Source organism: Bos javanicus, chromosome 3 (genome assembly GCF_032452875.1).
Source record: "Bos javanicus breed banteng chromosome 3, ARS-OSU_banteng_1.0, whole genome shotgun sequence".
Lineage (NCBI taxonomy): Eukaryota > Metazoa > Chordata > Mammalia > Artiodactyla > Bovidae > Bos > Bos javanicus.
Genome location: NC_083870.1, coordinates 115,725,161 through 115,747,091, shown reverse-complemented (window position 1 = coordinate 115,747,091; position 21,931 = coordinate 115,725,161). Strand labels below are relative to the sequence as shown.

The 21,931-nt window shown below is 49.9% G+C and overlaps 1 protein-coding gene across 9 annotated transcripts in view; it reads right to left on the bottom strand.

The window, feature by feature from the left end:
- AGAP1 (ArfGAP with GTPase domain, ankyrin repeat and PH domain 1) overlaps positions 1–21,931 on the bottom strand; it is a 561,687-nt gene that overhangs the window by 105,179 nt on the left and 434,577 nt on the right. For 8 of the 9 annotated variants that reach the window (XM_061412705.1, XM_061412707.1, XM_061412706.1 and 5 more), the window contains one exon: positions 15,049–15,210. The exons of the other annotated variant lie outside the window; for it this stretch is intronic. In XM_061412705.1, coding sequence (XP_061268689.1) covers positions 15,049–15,210 — 162 coding nt within the window. The remainder of the gene's footprint in view (positions 1–15,048; positions 15,211–21,931) is intronic. 9 annotated transcript variants of the gene reach the window in all.

Below are 21,931 nucleotides of genomic sequence, written 5' to 3'. Positions count from 1 at the left end.
GGACCATGGAGTTGCAAAGAGTCGGACGTGACTGAGTGTCTTTCACTTCTTTCACTTTTGGGAAGATCCCCCTAGAAGAGGAAATGGCTACCCACTCCAGTATTCTTGCTTGGGAAATGCAAGAGGAGCCTGGCGGGCTACAGCCCATGGGGTCACAAAACAGCTGGGTTGACTTATCAACTGAATGACAATGAGCAAAGGTCCCAGACCACCTGCCACAGTGGTGGCTCTTCCTGCGGGCACATTGTCAGGGCACTGCAGGCAGGTGGGTCTCCCCCCGTCCCCCCCAAATTGGGTCACTTTGGGCTGGCGAGTCCTTCCCTCCCTCTCACCTCCTGCTGTAGGAGTCTGATCCCACAATGAAGGAAAAAAAAAAATAATGTTTTGAGGGGCGGGATTTAAGAAAGTAGTTGGCTTAAACTGTTTACATTATTTAATTAATCGGCCCTTTTCAGGGTAATTACATGTTAATTACAGGAGGTATTCTGCGCCTGGTGATGATGGAACTGTATTTTCAAGTTATTGGCTCTTTCTCTTTTAATGTGAACATTGGATTCACTTGTTCAGGTAAAATCACCAGGCTGTAAACAGGTTATCATCACGTACGCCAGTTTCTAAAACTCCTACTTTAAACCTTAACCCATTTGCTAATTCTGAATTTGCTATTTTCCAACTGTTACAAGAATACGTTTTTGTCAACACAGCTGGGGTAAAATGACAAGTTTTTAATGGCTTGAGTATTAACTTTATAATTAAGAAATATTCTTTTGAGCCTATTGTATTCAATACAAGTCTCTGCTTTATATGAACTTAAGTCTTAGGGAAAGTCCTAGATACACATGACCTTCCAAAGGGAGGGTTGGTCACTGTGGAGACTCAGTGGGAGGCTCCTTTGAAAGTCAGAAGAGGACACCCGTGGAGGGTTTCATCACAGGGCTGACGGGTAGCGAGGGGCCAATGACTGGGTGCAGTGATTATTGCCAACAGGTGATTGACCTGGATTTTCTGTTTTGGGATTTTCTCTTTTAAAGACTTATCACTAACTCTAAATTTTGATGGAAGTTATTTTCTTTCCATGACAGTGAGAAAGAATAAATCCTCTGTGTGTGTATGTGTGTGTGAGTGTATTCGTGTATCTGTGTGTATGAGTGCATTCGTGTGTATGTGAGTGTATTTGTGTGTGTCTGTGTGTGTGAGTGCATTTGTGTGTGTGTGTGTGAGTGCATTTGTGTGTGTGTGTGCATTCGTGTATGTGTGTGTGTGAGTGCATTCGTGTGTGTGTATGTGAGTGCATTTGTGTCTGTGTGTGAGTGAGTTTGTGTGTCTGTGTGTGTGAGTGCATTTGTGTGTGTCTGTGTGTGTGAGTGCATTTGAATGTCTGTATGTGTGAGTGCATTTGTGTGTCTGTGTGTTGAGTGCATTTGTGTATGTGTGTGTGTGAGTGCATTTGTGTGTCCATGTGTGTGAGTACACTTGTGTGTCTGTGTGTATGAGTGTATGCAGAACATGAAGTTAAGGACTCCAGTAGTTTCTCTCAGGGCTGCTGAGTGACCATGCCTACAGTACACCCTGATTCTGCAGAGTCAACTGAAGAGGAAAACCACTCCCGCTGCACAAAGAAGACCAGTCCAAATGAAAACCAAGTCAAAGAACGAAGCTATAACACCCACTCCTCAGTCATGAAGAGTCAAATCAGGGTATCGAGGTACCCAGTGTGTAACTCAAGATTCCGCCTTCTACAGCTCCCATACGGGGTGCACCGAGCCCTTGGGAATTTCCTAAAGTAAATCTACCCTGAACATTCACTGGAAGGACTGACACTCAAGTTCTAATACTTTGGCCGTCTCATTGGAAAAGACCCTGATGCTGGGAAAGATTGAGGGCAGGAGGAGAAGGGGGCAACAGAGGATGAGATGGTTGGATGGCATCATTGACTCAATGGACATTCTACATATCAAGAATCTGAATTTGGAAGCAAAAAATCTTGACTTATGACAGTTTTTTCTCAAACGTATTAACATGTGCTTAACCAGTAGTTTCATAATAGGCAGCATCAAGCAATCATTCTGGCAGGAAAAAAATCCCATCCTTTCAAATCTCACTAGGCTTGGAGACTGATTGGAGGAGGAAATGGCAACCCACTCCAGTATCCTTGCCTGGAGAATCCCATGGACGGAGGAGCCTGGTCAGCTACAGTCTGCCGGTCCACGGAGTCGCAAAGAGTCAGACACGAATAAGCGACTGATGCTTGGAGACTGGTAACAGGGGGTACACAGCTGGAGAGAGGGCGAGGGGACAGGGGACAGTCCTCTGGGCACAGGCAGCAGAGGTCACCACACCCAGGCACGTGGACACACTCCCCACAAGGACTAAAGGCGGGCCAGTGGATGGCAGGAAGAACTCATTACTTCTTTTCCTACAGACGGAAATATCTCTAGCTAATTAAAGCTTTTTGCCGAGACGGAAACTCACCGACAAGAGATCTATCTCCCCAAGCTTGAGACGGCACCTGGATTAATTCAGGAACCTGAACCACCGAGGTCCCGTCCCTGAGGTCCTCCCCAGGCTACACGTGTGCTGGGCGGCCAGTGCCGTGAAACACGTCCAGCATTCTCCAACACGCTCCCATTAAACAGAAATTAGATGGAGACAAGGGAAGCCTACAAAATTGACTAGGAGTTCGGATGCTCTCAACGGCTAATGTGTCCGTTTTTCACCTGAAGTCCTCTCCAAATGCAGTTTTGCTATTAGGCAAAACTCAAAGAAAGGTAATCAATTCCAACGAAAAAAGCACTTATCCTGGGAGGACGGTGTGTGTGGCGCTTCAAACCCCCTGGCTGCCTGCCAGAACCCAGACAAGAGCCATCAATGTCTCTGACTAGGCGAGGAGCACAGGGGCCATGCATAATTGACTAGAAGATGGGCTAGAACGGTGGCCAATCAGCGGGTGATCAGAAACGCGTGGAATATTCAGCACCACTTGATTACATGGAGGCTTGTCCTTTCGCTCTCCTCACGAAATCTCTTCAAGGTCCAGAGTACTGTAATAAGATCATTACTGTCAAGCGGTACGGATCGCAGGCAATGAGTCTTCGGATAGGAACTCATACTTCACAAGCTCTCGCGGTCTGTCTCTCTCTCTCTCTTTTTTTTTTTTGTATTTTACTGCATGCAGAGGCGGCAAGGCGACGAGGTGGCAGATAATGATCACATCACCGCACGGCAACTAGAAAGGCACTTTTAAGAAGAAGCAGGGAGACATCAGCTGAAGAGAAACTAAAACATTTTCCCTCCTGCTTTTTTTTTTCCCCTCCTTTTAAAAAAATTAAATAGAATTAAACTGTGTGCGGCAGTGGCTTTCATGAACTCGGAGATAATGTCATTGAATTTAACCATTTGAGAGATGCTCTTGTGGCAGCAAAGCCCATTACCCCACAGACAAATGGCCAATTTTCTCCATGTCCCGAGTACAAAAGGAGGCTTGTTAGGTTGTGTGTGCATCTCAGGGGTGACGACTGAAGTTTTTCGCCGTACCTTCTTCTTTCATTGGCGGTTAACATCCTGGGCTTAATACCTGCGGCCCCGTCATGTGTCTGAGATGAGAAAGGGGTGGAGTTGAAAGGCAGGGGCGCATTAGCAAAGATTCCTAAATAAACACACCGAGTTCATCTCAAGCCACACCCGCTCGAGGGCGAGTGCCTGGAGATCAGACCCGCCAGCAAGATGAGACGGACATCTGATCAGACTTAGATCAGCCCAAGGCAGGGTTCCAATGAATGACGGGAGCGAGATCAAAAGCTCCCCTCCTGCCTCCGACTGTCCTTAAACACGCTCACTCCCCAACTCCAAAAGCCCACAAAGGACATCATCCTCATAATGAACTTAAAAGCTGGGCTGACTGCCTCTGAGTCAAACATCCTTAAGTCCAAAAAAAGTTACGTCATGTCCCTTGGACGTTCTCTAATCCTGTGTGTTCTAATTGTCTGCAAAGCAGCTGAGGTAGTGATCCTCAGCCTTCCTGGAATGTACACCCCCTGCCACAGACGCATGCAGCAAGAGCCATGTTGTCTGTGAAGAAGCCGTGTCATAACGGGGTCCCGAGAAAAGAGGCTGAGGTCAAAGCTAGTAAAGGAATCGTTGCTTCCAGGTTCTTTAAGGGCCATGGTGGGGGTGGTGGGCACCCGGCTGCGATGGGGAGAAGCCTCTCCAGGAGCCTCAGGGCTGAGCCATGCCTGCAGAAGACTCCTCGTCACGCCTGAGCCACTGAGGGCCTGGCCAGGCGGACAGCACAGGTGGATGCAAGGCAGATCACGCAGACTTCTGAGTCCCAGAGGCCCGAGGCAGACCCCCAAGTCACACTCACCTGCCCGCCTCTGGCAAATCACTTCACATCACCCAACTGTAGTCCTCACTTGGGAAAACAGTAGATAACGCCACCTCCCCGTCTGACACTATGGGTTGTATGAAGGATGCAATGAAGTAACACCTGTTTAAGAGCAGTCACTGAACCACGGCTTCTTCCCTGGGGGCTTAGAGACCTATTCCAACAAGGGACCCAAGACCCTGGGGAGGGTGAGGGCAGTGAACACAGTGGGTGGTGATTTGCAGAGTGACTGGATCCAAGAATCCCACACACAGGAAGAGGTCACAGGCTTTATGAACTGAACGTCTGTGTCCTCCCAAAGTTCATCTGCTGTTCATCACCCGCAATGTGATGACATCTGAAGATGATGGTGGGGCCCAAAGAACATGGTTAATGCCTTTCCAAGAAGGGGAGAGAGAGCGCTCTCTGTGCATCGAGGAAAGGCCATGGTGAGAAAGCTGACACTGCAGGCCAGGAACCCAGTGGGCCTGCACCTTGATCTTGAACGATGCAGCCTCCAGAATGGAAAGGAATAACTTTCTGCTGTTTAAGCCACCTGGTCTGCGGTTCTGTTATGGCGGCTAAACCAGACTGAGACCCAAAGCATATGGAGTTTTTATTTGATATTTCCCGTTTGCCGAGTTGCTTTTACACAGACTGCATTTTGCATTTCGTCTCCATCCTTTTTGTTGGTATGTTTTATATCTTCAGGAAGAGGAATGAAGTCGCCTCTACACGTGAGATAAAACACAGCCTCGTTTCATTATTGTTAGGGCCGGGGGCACAGAGGCAGCGTACTCAGCTAGAACATCTGAGTACAAGCCTCCCGGGTGCCTTTATCTCCTGAAGTCGCCCGGACGCTTGTGTCTAATGTAGAGCATCTGCGGGTCTGGGGGCTGCGTGAGGCAGAGACTGAAGAGATGTAGACATGCCATCATGTCTATCTTCTGAGCATGACGGCTTCCGTTTGCATCCCTTTGTGATAAGATACACGCGGAAGGCAAAAGGAGAAGAAGGACACAAGCCATCCGATGGCGAAGAACACACCAGTGGCCCGCGCTCGGCCTGCCCTTCCTGGACGTTGGACTGAGCAGATCACGTCACACTCCCGATTTCATGGCTAATGAAACGCTCTCCAAAGACTCTGACAGCTCTACCATTATTCTGAGAACATCAAGAAGGTGAGAAATTATCTGAGGATCCCCTAAAAGTCAGTTTGACTTGGGAGGGGTCTCTCCACCCAGGCAGAAATCCAATTCAGGGCTCCTGAAGGACAACGCCCATGCTGGGTTCTGCTGATGGACACTGGAGGCTGTGAGAGGCTTGTGCAGAAAAAGGACTCCAAGCGTTAGGGTCAGTAAAAGGAGGGCTCTGCAGCAGACCTGCACACGTAGAAAGCAAGCTTGAGAACAGTCTGCATTTTTCAAAGGCGAGTCTGCTCGTCTGTATGGCAGGCAGTGGAGTGTGTCCTGCTGCACCAGGGGTGTCTGTGGCTGGAGCTCCAAGCCACCTGTGTGTGTGTGCTCAGCTGCTTCAGTCGTGTCTGACCCTTTGTGACCCCATGGAGACTGTAGCCCCACCAGGCTCCTCTCTCCGTGGGATTCTCCAGGCAAGACTACCAGAGTGGGTTGCCACGCCCTCCTCCGGGGATCTTCCCGACCCAGGGATCGAACCCACGTCTCTCACGTCACCTGCACTGGCAGGCAGGCTCTTTACCACTGGCGCCACCTGGGACGCCCCCAAGCCGTCTTATACCACGATTTCTCATGTGTTCACTTTTTGTGCTTTCCTCCCTTTTTTTTGAATAGCAGATATTTCACGCTGGTGCCTCCAGGACCCAAGGTGCTAGGCTGGGGTCCCTTGGGCTTCCTGCACAGGCTGCTCCGGTGGCCGCCGTTTGTTTACAGACCCGCTTTTCCACTGGACAGTGGGCATTCTGAAGGCAGGGGCCACCTCAGTCACTCTTCCACCCAGTCCTAGGCATAGCTCTTGGCCTGCACTAGGTGATTAATGCACTTTCATGGAACTCAATCTAACGCTTTCGTTTGCGTGTACTTAAAAAAAAAAAAAAAAAGACCAAAAAGCCCTTCTCTTGTTGTCGGCTCATCATGATGGGAATCGTCTGATCTGGCTTCTCCTGCTGTGATCAACTCATCTTTGTTTATTCCCGACCCGCAGCCTTCCACAAAGGATCTGTGAGCGCTGCCAGCTTCTGTGTGTTTGTGCTGGAAGGACTGAACCCTGCAGGATGGCTTTTGAGTCAACTGCGCCCCATCTAGGATGTCAATGTCTAGAGTAAACCCACATCTACTCAATTTTAGCAAGTTCATTCTTGTGGAAGCTGGAGTTACCACCTGAGAACTCTCTCAGGAAAAATGATCTGGTTTGTGGGGAGTAGGCAAGTCCATCAGGATATCCAGTGTTTCCTACCACGTCTGCCTCAAGGGCAAAGAACCCCAGCCATCCTGGCCCCCTCATCAAAGGTCCCGCGTTGTGGGGAAATCTTCTAGGAAGATGTTACAGTTCTCTTTATTTCACATTCACTCTAACTACTCAGTTCAAAGATTCAGAGGCACTCCAACTAGTTTCCTAACAAGGAGGTTCCGTGAAAGAGTCTTTACTGCTAGGAGGAAATACGGTTGATCGTGGAATTTTGATGGAGAGGATGGTGAAGACCTCTGACTGGCTTTCCTTCCACGGACGGCAGCTGCCAAGATTATAACACGGAGCAGACACACTGCTGCAGCGTTTACAAGGTAGGAGATCCAAGAGTGACCCATGATGGCGACGCCTGATGGCTTTCAGTCTTCTCTGATTTTCACCGCTGCTGCTGCTGAGTCGCTTCAGTCGTGTCCGACTCTGTGCGACCCCACAGACGGCAGCCCACCAGGCTCCCCGTCCCTGGGATTCTCCAGGCAAGAACACTGGAGTGGGTTGCCATTTCCTTCTCCAATGCATGAAAGTGAAAAGTGAAAGTGAAGCCGCTCAGTCGTGTCTGACTCTTAGCGACCCCATGGACTGCAGCCTACCAGGCTCCTCCATCCATGGGATTTTCCAGGCAAGAGTACTGGAGTGGGGTGCCATTGCCTTCTCCGACTTCCCCCACTAACCACTTCCAAATAACACAAAATCCCATGAGAAAGGCCCCATAGTGGCAGGTTCTTGGTCATCATCATGTTTCTTGGCAGTCACGTGTCCTCCATTGCATGTAACATGGAGCAACCAGCGTGTTAACTGTGCCCACAGAGGAAAGGTCAGAGCATCATGGTGAAAAGACGCCTGAATAACAAAAGAAACAAACTGCCCTGCCAAATCCCCAAATGACCCAGCAATGCTCCCAACTGCCCGACACTCAGCATCACCCACTGGTCACGGATGAACCTGAGCCCCCACACACCTGCAGCTGCTGCTTTTCTGTAAAAATGAGTATGTAGGGAAAAAAGTTGTACCATGCTCCTGCAGAATTCTTCATTTCCTCTCCAAGTGTCTTCCAAAATATCAACTAATTAAAAAAACTTTCTTCCTATGATGAAAGGACACTGATCAATTACAGCAACATCTGTTTTCTTGCGGGAAGGAGGAGAAGGGGACGACAGAGGAGGAGATGGTTGGGTGGCATAACCAACTTGATGGACCTGAGTTTGAGTAAACTCTGGGAGTTGTTGATGGACAAGAAGGCCTGGCGTGCTGCAGTCTATGGGGTCACAAAGAATTGGACTGAGTGACTGAACTGAACTGACTGAAGTGAAAATGAAACTGTTTTGTGACTAATTCAATCACTACCACTGGGGTTTTAGGCTGCTGTAAATAATGACATTTAATCAAAGAGTGATGCCTTTTGTGGCATTTTATTAACTAAGATAACCACTGTGTATTACATTTGCAGAATCTAACATGAAGTTCTACATGTTAGCTCTCCCTGACTTTTACAACTCACTGCTGGTTTATCTTTCTTCTGGACCACCCGTGCCCTTCTTACATATTCTGCCTGAAATCACAGGTATAGTCCCTGGGGCATATCTTATTAAAAAAACATATTTATTTATTTTCTTTTGTTGTGATGCACATCGAGCACACGAGCTCAGCAGCTGCAGTGAGTGGGCTTAGTACCTCCTCGGCATGTGGGACTCTGGTTCCTGGTTTCCTGACCAGGGATTGAACCGGCATCCCCTGTACTGGAAGGCGAACTCTCAACCACTGGACCACAAGGGAAGTCCCCTTGGTGTGTGTCTTATTCCCATATTAAGGCACTGAATGCCTTGGGGTGAGAGAGGAACTGATTTTTATTTGTCTTGTTTCCCACTGAGCCAAACACACAGAGCTTCTCTGTGCTTGTTGTATGGTATTTGATGAAAGAATAAAATGATTCACAACTTTAGGCTGTGCTTTGAAAGAACAGAGTAAGACTAAGTCTCATCTGACCTCTGCTAACTGGAGATAATGAAATTTGTAACCATGCTGGAGGCCTCACTTCGGATGGCTTAGTGGGTGCAGCTGCGATGCGCAATTCATTGTGACGTTTCCTCTACCGAGTAATATTTCAGTGTTCATCCACGATCAACCATACAATGGGTCTAAAAAGACTCAGAATGAACAACCAAGGGATGGAGATGGAAGGATAAAATAAATTCCCTTCTGAGACCTTTAGAACAAAGCACCAAGAACCCAAGGGGACAAAAAAAAATTAAAAAATCAAACAAAAAGAAAACAATAACAAAGAAACAAACAAAAACCCCAACAACAACAACATTTCTGAGTCCTCTCTTGTATAATAAGGTTGGGTAAATCCAGACTGGTCCCGCATTTTTAAAGAAACATCTTTTCTCTACCACCTCTGAATTTGATGATCCATATAAAAGTCAGGGTCTTTACATGGAATCTGAGAAATATCAAGGAAGCCACTCTGCCTGCCCCACTCCCAGATTTAAAAGCCGCTCCACACACCTCAAAGACTTGCTTTTTGCCTGGTGGAAAGAGCTTGAGGCAGAGAATCAAGAGACAGTTCTGTCACCTACCAGCAACCTGACCCTGGACAAGAAAGCCACTTAACCTCTCTCTACTTCTGCCTTTTCACTGGGGAAACAGGGAAATTAACGCCTGATGCAAACTTGCATGAATGTTATAAAACTAACGAGAGCTACCCGATTTGGGACCCGGAACCGGGACTGCAGAGATGACTGGCACAGTTTCAGCCATGATAACCTCTCTCCTGGACCCTGGATAAGAAGAATACCCAGAACGGATGGCAACTCAAAGGCAACGGCAAAAGATGGCAAGTCATTAATGATCTGCAAAATCCCCACTGCCCACGGGATATCCAGGCACACGCCCTTCAACTTGACTCTGGCCATGAGCCCAGGGCCCCCGGGGCTCGCATCCTTCCATAACCTAGGTTTTACTACGGTGGCCCAACCAGTGCTGAACTTGCCGTAGGGGGACCTGGAACCTTGCCTCTCGGGGCAGCCCCGGCTCGGACAAAGTTTTCCTTTTAATATCTGAACCAAAATCCGCTTCCTTGAAGGTTCCACCCACTAGTCCCAGTGATCTCCGTCAGGGCCACCCAGGATGCGCTGGGACCGTCTTTCCATGGCTTGAACACAGTTAGGACGCCCTCATGCCCCTCGTGCTGGCTCACCGCCCTCCTTCCCCACATCTGAGTTTATGTTTCTTTTTTTAAAAAAACTTTTATATTGGGGTACAGCCAATTCACAGCATTGTGACAGTTTCAGGTGGACAGCAGGGCAGCTCAGCCATACATTATACATACACACATATCCATTCTCCCCAAAGCTCCTCTCCCATCCAGGCTGCCACATAACATGGAGCAAAGTTCCCTAAACAGTCGGTCCCTGGAGTTATCCGTCTTAAATAAAGCAGTGTGTACAAGTCCATCCCAAACTCCCTAACTATGAATTCACTTTGGTTGGTCTGTAATCACTGTAGAGTTTAGCCCCCAGATCTGAACCTACCCATTTTCTTAAATATAACTAATAATTCTGAGCAAGTCAAATTCAATTTAAAATCGAGACTATTGCTGATATTTTAATCCCATTGTTCCCGATGGTCTATTAAATAAGAATACAAGTAGTATTCATGATGCAAAAGATTATTTTTTTTTTAAAGCTAAATGCCGCCTTCACGTTTTTCGTGGGAAGCCTGGAGGCTGCTGGTTTCTGAGAAGCTTACCCTCAAAGTTATACTCAGCAGTGAAGTGCCCCATTGCTGACATTCTTCACGAATGGTCTAGTTTTCCCTGGTAAAGACACCACAAAAGTGTTTTTATCATTACAAATGGGGCCACGGAACTGGGAAATGTTCACGTATTTTTAGAGAGTGCGTGTATGGAAAGAACAGACCCACATCTGCAGGAGCCTCCAGATAGGCAGGTGGGGGGCCTGATACCGGTGATGCAGAGGGTGCAGGGGACATGCACAAGGTCCTCCCATGGTCAGCACCACGGCGGCCAGCTCTCACCCGCCCAAAGACACAGCTCAGCTCTCAGTGCTGGGAACACCCAGACACACCCCCGCCTTTCCAAGGCACTTCTGCCTTAGACGACACGTGAGGCCACCCCCACTAGCTCACACCTCGCAGTTCTTCCACACTCAGCCCCTCCCAACCCCAGAGGGGCTGGACTACTCTGTGGTATTGACTCTCTCTATGGGCTTCTCAGGTGGTACAGTGGGAAGGAATCCACCTGCAGAGGCCAGAGATGCAAGTTCAATCCCTGGGTCGGCAAGATCCCCTGGAGGAGGGCATGGCAACCCACTCCAGTATTCTTGACAGGAGAATTCCACGGAGCCTGGCAGGCTGCAGTCCGTGGGGTCATAGAGTTGGACACCCCTGAGCGACTGAGCACGTATGAGGGCTGGGTTATATTTGAACCCAGCGACCACGCTGGAACTCAAAATATTCATGAAGGAACTCTTTGGTCACAGTTGCTACTCCCGTAATTTATGAGATTCAATCCATTCATTTTAAGTTGTAAATACAGGAAGATGACCACTGTTCTAGTTAATTTAGGTTACACCGTTTTCAACTATCCTGTGTAGACCTGTTCTTCTGCAGGAAAGAACCTTTGCAATCGAGTCTGATGAGGGCCAGGGCAGCGAGGAAGTCAGGGAAGGAAGATCGTTACGGCACCAAGGGTCCCCACATGGACAGAGAGTTTCTGGAATTTCAGGCAACGTTAAGTATTTGATGAAGGCACACTTTCAGTCTTTACTTTCTGAACAAAGACACCGCAAAGGTAAGAAATGCCCAGTGACAGAAACTTGGTGCTCAGCTGAGAGCCTAGGCAGAGTGGGGATCCCTTACGGGCTTGGTGGGGGACGGTTCAGATGTGCACATGTGGCGCTCCGACCCCTCCCTCAGCAGGGCTCAGGCCAGGCCCTTGGGGGGCCACAGGGGACAGAGACTTCCGGTCTACTGCACTGATGTTAGATCAGGGCCCAGATGTGCCCAGGGGTGTGTAAGAGGCACTGGGAAAGGCACGAGCGCTCATGGCCTCTGCTAGCTCGTCCCCGCCTGCCCTCCACCGCCCTTGGAGGCAGGCCTGGGTGGCAGCGTCAGTAGCTCTGACGTCTTTGGTGTCTCACTGGGTTTGGTCAAGGAGGTGGCGGCAGGGGACCAAGGGCAACGGGGACAGGGAGGCCAGGGGCTTCTCTGGGGCTCCTCATCCTCTGGGTCACCAGGTGGCATGTGTCCTTCTGTTGAAGGACACATCCCCGGATGGAGGTCTTCCCCGGACGCCTCCCTCTGGGTCTTATAACCAGCTCCTCCTTTCCCTGTTACCCCCTGGGGGCCCACACCACACCTATAGCTCTTCCCACACCCTGCCCACGCTTCTACAGACAGTCCCTGTGGAAAATTCCCATCAATGACCCAGCCGAGGGCGCCATGTTCTCCCTGGAACATGGAGTGAAATAGCTGACTCTCAGTGGAACTGAAAGTTTCTTATTCTCTATAGATTTGAGTCTAGTCATCTGATCCAACAGGGAGTCTCAAAACCTACATGATTCATCCACTTCATGGACATCATCTAGAGAACTTTTTACTATCTGCAGTTGCAACTGCTCAGCATGAGGTCAAGCCAAAGAGAATATACTGGCAATAACAAGTCACAATGCTTTGCAGGAAAGAGAAATATAAATATTTTTAACAATTAAAATTAAACAATCCTCTAAAAATATACACCTAGCTTTCATTTTAAGAAGGCTTCGCTTCGATGGTTCCCACAATACACTTTGATTAATAGTTATTAAGAAAATTTTAAAAATTGTGCATCATTGTGAATCTAAAATTATTTCAATTGAACAATGAGTTCTGACTTCAAAGATGTTAAAATGTGAAAAAAAAAATAATAATATGCCTTGGATATAGCCTGTCTCCCCAAAATGACTCATTTATAGTTGGGAAGGTAACTTTTCCTAGTGAAAAATGATCCGTTTTCTTTTTACAGAGAACCGGTCTTGTTTTCTAGTGGAAAGATGTCATGGATATGGCATCATAGGGATGGTCTTCTTAACTACAAAGCGAGGCACGGTGTCCTTTCTAGTCATTAGCACTGAACCTCTGAACACAGATCAACCGACACCCATCAAACATGCCCGAGATGCTGTTGTGATTTCTAATTTGGGTGCTTCTGAATCTGCCTTTCTGTTGGCATCACCACCTCGGCAGGAAGGCCCTTAATGAAAGGGTCTGTGGTTGGCTTGGGGCTGAGGACCTGACTCAGCCTCGACATAGGCTATCGCTCAGAGCCCACAGTCCCACCCCAGTAACGCAGGAAGCGGAAGATGGAAGCATTCCAGGCATCCGACAAGCCTCCTGTCACTTCTCGAACTTTCTGCGAACCCACTGGATGACAAAGATGCTGATTTGAACCGGCAGCCCAATTAAACGCGCAACCGCTACTAATTTACTTTCAGGCTGTATCTTATTCACACAGTGTTCACTGCGCCAGGAGGTGGGTGGAATGATTAGAAGGGATGACATGTGTGTACTGAAGTGATAGGTGGACTTGATAATCAGCTTCTACCAAGTGGTACCTTTTTAACAAAAGTCATTCGTTGGAACACGTGGCAAGCACAGTGGACGTTTATCTGTGAAATGGGCCTGAGCCCTTCCCCTGAGGCAGATCCTACTCTTCCCCGGGGCCCGTGGGGCACCTGCTCCCCACCTGGCCGGTGGCCACGCATCTTTTCGACTTTACCCCAGTCCTCTTGTAGGGGGTGGGCGTGTGGCCACCCATTTGTGCCTGGGGGCTTTCTGCTGAAGTTTTTGGAAGGCGTTGCATCAATGCTCAGCATCTGTGGGTGATTTATTTTCCAGTGGGAAGGCCAGTGGTGTCTGAGTGGGTGCTTTGATTCATAATCATTATTTTTCACCACTGCTGATGTAACAGAATCATCCTCATTTATCATAACAGGAGAAAATCCGTTTTTATGGGCTAAACTTGTTAGCAGGAAGCTATGGGAGGCAAAATGGTAAGACTGGCACTGAAAAAGGGCTTCTAGACTCTTTCCTGGCACCGTGAGAGCCCCAGCAAGCTCCCTGACACTCTGAACCTCGGTCTCCTCATTATAAATGAAAATGCCACGGACTCACAGAATTACGGTAAACGACACAGCGCTTGTACTGTAAACTCTGCTCCTGCCTTGCTAACAAATGCATCATGGGCGGCTTATCTCATTTAAGCTTATCTCCAGATATTAGGAAGGAACAGGCACTTTCTTTCGCACTCAAACCTGCAGTTTGAACAGTCAAAAGAGTATCTCCGAAAAAGTGCAGCAGAGATAGAGAAAGAAAAGGACGTAAGTTACAAAGGTTGTTTCTGGCACACGTGGAATCCTTGCTGAAACCAGACTCCTTTACTCTCACTGGTCTCACCAATCATTATTCATGTTACACGACAGTGTCCTCACATTTGAACCTTCCTTTGCAGTATCTCTTTAACTTGTTTATTACAATGCATTGATTTCACCTCCCACCATGCCTGTGTGTGCATGTCCACCTCCACTCGCACACCAAGGAATAAAAAAAAAGTAACTCCAGCAGAAGGAGCCACTTCTGAAAGATCACGTGGGCCCAGCCCTGAGCATAAAACCTGACTTCAACAAGTCAGAGGAGAACCAAGACAGACGGTGCCCACAGAAATACTAATGCAGCTCACAAAACAACAAGAGCGATGGGCATTAATAGAGGGGCTGTTATCATCAGCCGAAGCTGGAAGCCAGGGTTGGAGCGGCTGTCTTAACTCGAGCTGAGTCTAGCGGGGATCAGGGGAGACTCCTACATCAGGAGGCTGGTCTTTTTTGGACGAAGACAACGGGGCACAGCTCGGCTGGAGTGGACACCCGAACCCAGCTCGCCGAGGTCGGGCAAGACCAAACAACCTGCCCGGATGACTGGGGGCCTGGGCCACCAGTGTCACCACGGACCCAGCGGCAGCTGTCAGGAGGTAAGACAGCTGATGTGGTTGGGCAGTCTGGAGGATCAGTGGGGAGAGAGAGGGCCCCCAGCACCGCCTCGTAAATAGAAAGCACACGCAGTGACCTGCATCCCCGAGCATTTGTGGTTCGGAGGGTAAACGATGCTACGAATGAGAGGAGTGAGAATCGCTTTTCAGAAACGTGAACTCTGCCCCCGAAAGTCTTTGGAAGGTGGGGTGGGGGGCGCCTTACCGTCAGCGGTGCCGGAGAGGCCGTCGGCTTTGAAGTTGCTCGTGCTTTTCTTCCTCCGATGCTTCTTTCTGTTGGCGTGAGGGGAGGGGGGCGGGTCGAGCTTGGGGCTGGCGGTGCTGGAAATGCTGGGGCTCGAGCACAGGGGGTCGCCCAGCCCCGTGTCTGCCGCCGGACCGGAAAAGGAAAAGAGCGCAGAGGTCAGCACGGAGAAACCAGACTCTGCCAAGGACCACAGCAACGTTCCTCCAGTTACCAAGCCCCAGAAACAGTCTCCGAACCGGGGGCTCAGAGGTCAGGGCGCCCCGTGCCCGAACACGCCACCTGCCATTCCAAAGCAGGAGCCCCTTTCGGAATCTTCTTTTTGCTCAGGAGAATTGAAAGTCCTCCTTTTTTTTTTTTTTTTTTTAAGACCAGTGCTTCTCCAACTTTATTACTTAAAAAATTTTTTTATTGGAGTAGAGTTGATTTGAATGTTGCTTTAGCTCCAGGTGTGCAGGAAAGTGCGTCAGTGATACATATACATACGCCCACTCTTTTTTTAAGATTCTTTTCCCATATAGGTCACTACAGTCTGTTGAGCAGAGCTTCCTGTGCGACACAGTGGGTTCTTCTTAGTTACTATTTTATATATAGTCACGTGCGTATGTCAGCCCCAACCCGTTCTCCTTTCCCCCGGTCACCATAAGTTCGGAAGATTCTACATATGAGTGATACCATATCATATTCGTCTTTATCTGATTTATAAAGTTCTCTATTTTGCATGTTTGGAGTTCTGGAAAAGGAAAGTGGCGGTGGGGGGGGGTTTACTTGTTTATTTTTCTCTTCTCACAAATAATCTATTAGGAATGAAAGACATGCTCAGGAATACATAGCAGAGTGTCATCTTAAGTGGGGTTGAGCCGTGTGTGTGCTTACGCACAAGATACAGGTATGTCTGATTCTCTGTCTCCTTCCCTCAAGACGTTGTAGGACCAGACGTCAGCTGATCACTCGTGAGACGCCGCAGGCCGCCTCCCTGTGTCACCAATGTCCAGCAACAGTGCTTAGAAGCCCACGGCAGACCCGGCAATTTTTGATTCGCTGAACCTACTTAACAAAATGTTAAAACCAGTGCACCGGAAGTGAAACTCTCAACTAATGATGTCTAACTTTATCAGAGAGAAGAACACAGCACCCTTAAAAGACCTGAAATGAACATGCAATTCAGCAGAATAAACAAGTTCACTGAGAAAGGGATGAAGGAACACCATCCAGATACCTCCAAGCTCCTAACAATTCATCATTTCATGACACAGCATCTTTGTTAACTCAAAAGACAGAACCTTCTGTGTGATGAATTAATAAACATTCGTTCATTCAATGAATGTTCTTTTGAGCACTTACTGTTCTTTTGAGTCACTTTTCTAGATGTCTGGGATGCACCACTGAGAATAACAAAGGACCCTGTCTGAGTGGCATTGAGATAGCCGCGGGGTCACAGCCCAGACTTCGTCACAAGGTGGTGAAAGGGGAAAGCAGCCCATGGAGAGTGGACATTACAGAGGTGGTGGAGGGGTGGGGTGGGTACAGAGAGGGTCTTGATGAGAAGGCAACATGTGGGCCAACGATTAAAGATGGTGAAGACATGAGAACTCACGTGCATACCTCGGGGAGGAGGAAATCACCAGAACCTGGCCCTAAGACCAGGTGTGCATGCTGGCGGTGTCCCAGAAACACAGAGGGGAGACTGGCCAGGGCCAGTGAGGACGGGAGACTCAGACAGGGTGTCATCAGAGAGGAAGGGGCCCAGACACTGTCTAGGACCCGGCTCTTATTCTGGGGAGCCGCTGCAGGATGGGCTTGGATTGACCTGATTTTGAATATAAAGATACTTGAGGGTCTCCCTGGTGCCCCAGTGGTAAAGACTCCTCCTGCCAGTGCAGGAGAGACAGGCTCGATTCCTGATCTGGGGAGACCCCACCTGCCACAGGGACAACGAAGCCCGTGGGCTGTAACCGATGAGCCTGTGCTCTAGGGCCTGGGAGCCACAGCCACGAAGCCCGTGGGCCATAACCGACGAGTCTGTGCTCCAAGGCCCAGGAGCCACAGCTACACGAAGCCTGTGGGCCGTAACCGACGAGTCTGTGCTCCAGGGCCTGGGAGCCACAGCCGCTGAAGCCCATGGGCCGTAACCGATGAGCCTGTGCTCTAGGGCTGGGAGCCACAGCCATGAAGCCCGTGGGCCATAACCGACGAGTCTGTGCTCCAAGGCCCAGGAGCCACAGCTACACAAAGCCCGTGGGCCGTAACCAATGAGCCTGTGCTCCAGGGCCCGGGAGCCACAGCTACTGAAGCCCATGGGCCGTAACCAATGAGCCTGTGCTCCAGGGCCCGGGAGCCACAGCTGCTGAAGCCCACGTGCCGAGAGCTTGTGCTTCAGAACAAGAGAAGCCACTGCAGTGAGAAACCAAGCGTGGCAACTAGAGCCGCGCCCTACTCGCCACAGCTAGAGAAAAGCCTCTGCAGCGACGAAGACCCAGCACAGCCAAAAACAAATAAGCAAACAACATTTTTATAAAGAGATACTGGAAATATGAATTTAAAATACTTTTATTTTATGAACCCCTGGAACATTTTAGCATGTATTAAGAAATATAAAAAAACAAAAAACAAAAAACAACTTTGTATCTTTTAAGCTCTACACCCAGCTCCAGGAAATGTCCCAGGAAGCAACTTCCTGACGTCCTAAGGCCAGTAGCGCCTTTCCCATCCCTGCTCAGTCAGGAGGGTCAACCTTCTTCCCATCCCCTGTGGAGCCAAGGCCTCTGGGAGCCTGTCCTGGGAAGGGTATAAGAGTCAACCCACGGCTCCTTCCTGCAGGAGAACCTGCCTCCAGGAGACTGGGTCTCTAGGTTGACTCTTTATCCACATGGTCATTTCTTCTTCATTTTCTCTCCAACTTGCTGCCTGCTCTCCACCAAAGGCACACTCACCCTGGGTCTGACTCCTCCCCTATAGACTCCCCTCCCCTCCAGGTCCAGGGAGTATGGCTAACTGCCGGAGGGCTCCTCTCTTGCTAGCTTTTCACCTTTTCAATGGTCCCAGTCTTCTATAATATAAATCTTTTAAAAATAGCATTTCTAATACACATGCATTTTGAAAATACTAGATCCCACTGTAAATAAAATACCCCACTGTACGTAAGACTGTACATAGATATCACAGGGGAAAAAAAAAAGGTTAGCCTAGTTAATGTTGTTGTTTAGTCGCTAAGTCGTGTCCGACTCTTTGCGACCCCATGGCCTGAAGCCCACCAGGCCCCTGTGTCCATGGGATTTCCCAGGCAAGAACACTGGAGTGGGTTGCCATTTCCTCCTCCAGGGGATCTTCCTGACCCAGGGATTGGGCCCTCACCTCTTGAATTGGCAGGTGGATTCTTTACCACTGAGCCACCGGGGAAGCCCCCAGTCTAGTTAATACCTGTGCACAATTTCAGACAGTTCGGAAGCTGCCTGATACTGCGGAAGTGTCCAGGGACCCCAGGGTCACTAGCTGATCCTAAAGCAATCCTTTGACATGTTAGTCAGTGCTCAAGCCTTACGATGACTATATTTGTCATTTCAAATATTTTCTGCCCAGGTTTCAAAAGTCTTCATGCTCTGACCATATCCTCTTTGACTGTGAAGTGTTAAGAACCCACCGTATGCCAGGCTGGGTGACAGGGCATGGGGAAACTGCCCTCTAGTCATGGAGGCAGATGGGGGTGCAGGCCAAGACCGCTGCCCTCTGCTGCAGCAGGGCTGGTGTTTTATTACTTCCCTCTGTCCCTTGGCACCACAATTCGAAAGCATCAATTCTTTGGCACTCAGCCTTCTTTACGGTCCAACTCTCACATCCATACATGTCTGGACTAGAGGGTGAAAACCCCTGTCCCCATGGACTTGACTTTTAATGACTGAGAGGATGCCTGTCTGGCCTCTTGCTTGATACACCCAGGAAAGACTATATCTCCTGGGCAATAGAGTTTGAAGAGGGGGAATCAGATCTATGGCAGAAACACCAGGATTCCCTGGAGAAGGAAATGGCAACCCACTCCAGTACTCTTGCCTAGAAAATTCCATGGATGGAGGAGCCTGGTGGGCTACAGTCCCTAGGGTCGCAAAGAGTGAGACACGACTGAGTGTCTTCACTCACTTTAATCCTATGTAAACAGAAGTGCCACCCACACGCAGAGAGAAGTAAGGTGGGGAACCATCCTCACATCCACAGTCACCGAGGCAGGCTGGCTCCGTGGCCTCCCTCGAGGAACACGAATGTGGCTCCAGGAGGAGCCGCCAGGACCCAGAGCGTGAGTGACAGAGAAAAAGGAACCACGGAGCCAGGGAAGGGGCCAGGAGCGGGTTTGGCGTGGGGAGGGTGAAGGGCAGAACGAAAACACACGGGTCCTGATCTGGGCCCCGCAGGAAGGGAGGGAGACGGGAGGTGAGCTTTCAGAATAACTCAGGGCTGTCAGCTAGTAATAGAAACAATGATCACAATGACGAAACCAGAAAGCAGGACCAGCTGTTTGTGAGCCCAGGAATCCCGTCTCAGACAAGGAGGGGCAAGGATAAAGGAAGTGATGTGTACCCGTTGCTTGGAAACCGAGAAGCATTTCCCATCTACCATCTGGCTTGCTGCTCACAGGACCAAGACCCGGTCAAGAGCACCACTGCTGAAGTCTAGAGACTGCAGGTGACACTGGAGCCCTGTCTCTTCTCCCTGCCTGGGTCAATGCCTCAATGCTGGCCCAAGCCCTGCACACGTGATCCCAAGTCTCTCGCTGGAGGAAGGACAGATAACCACGATGTGGCCGGGCGTCCACAGTGGGTGGGCTAAGCGGGAGTCAGGCACCGAAGTCCCTGGGAAAACCAGGTGCTCCAGGCTGGGGTCCGTGGGGGCAGGAACAGCTCTGGGGTGGACTGCTGGGCAAAGCCAGGCAGCTGCCCAGGAATGAAGGGTCCTGCCAGGAACTGTGTGTTGGGGCCAGGTGGGCTGACTGCAGCAGCAGGAGCACCCACCAGGCGAGGGGCTGGCGTCTGTGGCCCCAAGGATGGGGTTGGGGTAGCGAGTCGCAACAGAGGCCGAGCAGGGGCAGGCTCGGTGGTGGTTAGGGAGGCCTGGAGCAGAGAGGGTCACCGGCAGCCCTGACCATTCTCTAGGCTGGGTGCCACGTCAAGGATGCTCTGGTTTCTAGTGACCTGGGTTCCGTGTCTGGGTGCTGGTATCTGAATGCCCGGCTCCTAGATCCTGAGAACTCCCTTTCAAGAGGAGGTGTTTAAACAGTCCCCTGGTTTAAAATACGACCCATCAAAACACACTGGGCTTCTGTGCTGTGCTTTTCCATCTCTGATGACTCCTCTTGTCTGACAAAGTATCCCTCAACCTGAAAAGCCCCTGACAGCCCAACCCCAGACCCTGAAAATGCACCCTCAGAACACAGTCGGCTCCTCCTGAGAACAAACAACGCATCTTGTTTTGTATCAATTAGTGGACACCGGACAGGTGGCCCTGTCGATGGCCTTAAACGTGAGAGGGGGCGAAGCAGAGGGCAGAAGAGGGGAGACGGGGAGAGAAGAAAGCCACAGCAAATTAGAAAGGGGAGCGCCTCATTACGCCCCCTCTCACCCGGCTTTGATGGAGGGACCCGGAGCCCCCGAGATGCGGCGCTGAGCCGGGATGGGCCGGTCCTCCGCCATCCCGCGCGCTCAATGCTAGCCATTAGTTCTTCCCAATCGGGCATCAGTGTTCAACCCACACCCCAAAAAATACATAATACGAGCAATAATGATAACAATCTGCAGGCTCTCGAGCTTCAGTACGTGAAGTATGAGTCAAAGAAGCAGTTTAACTTTTCACTCGGAGAGCTGACAAGCATGACTAGAGGGGGAATAAAATAACATTCCGTCCGCATAAATATCAAGCAGCCTGCTCGAGACTGATGGGCCAGGAATGTATTCTTAGCCATCATTCCGGCAGACAGGCCCAAGGACACTCATAACTTATTTTACAATCATTTAGTTTCAGCTCAAGTGGAAAACGTGACAACTTATCTCTGCTGACAAGATGCCATATCGAACCTTACAATTAACTCTCCTCCGATTATCTGCCCAGCCGATCATTAGCTGGGCCATTTTCGATGAACTGTTGCGGGGAGCGTGCCTCGGTGATGGCCGTCGGTGCCAGGTGTGAGGATGGGTTTTTGACATCTCCGGCTGCTATTCAAATAGACTGGGCTCCGTGCCCCCAACTCCCAAGGCCCTGCTTCTCCCAAGGGGTCTCCCAGTGTGTGTGCCGGGCAGGGGGAGTCCTGCGCCGTGCTGCGTGGGAGCTGAGCGTCCCCGTGACCGTTAGCACTGCAACAAAACCTGTATTACTACGGCCAGTGCTCCTCCAGCAGACGTGTGCTCCTCACCCCCCAGAGTCTATTTCAGGGAGCCAGGGGCTCTGGAGGGACACCTCCCACCACTCCTCCTTACTGGGCTTGACCTGCAGAGGGGACACCAAGAATTCCCTGCAGGACTCCCCCGCCCTGCCCCATGCACGCTGTCTGGGGGTGCTGCTGATGGTCCTGAGAGCAGGCTGACTGTTAATTTCCTAGTGTTGAAGAAAGAGGGCTTCCTCAGTGGCTCAGCGGTAAAGACTCTATCTGCCAATGCAGGAGACACGGGTTCCATCCCTAGATGGGGGAAGATTCCCCTGGAGAAGGAAACGGCTACCCGCTCCGGTATTTATTCTTGCCTGGAGAAATCCAGCGGATGGAGCAGCCTGGCGGGCTACAGACCATGGGGTTGCAAAGAGTCGGACATGACTGAGTGATGGAACGATGGGGAATGCTTTAAAAGGCATGCTCACAAGCCTGGAG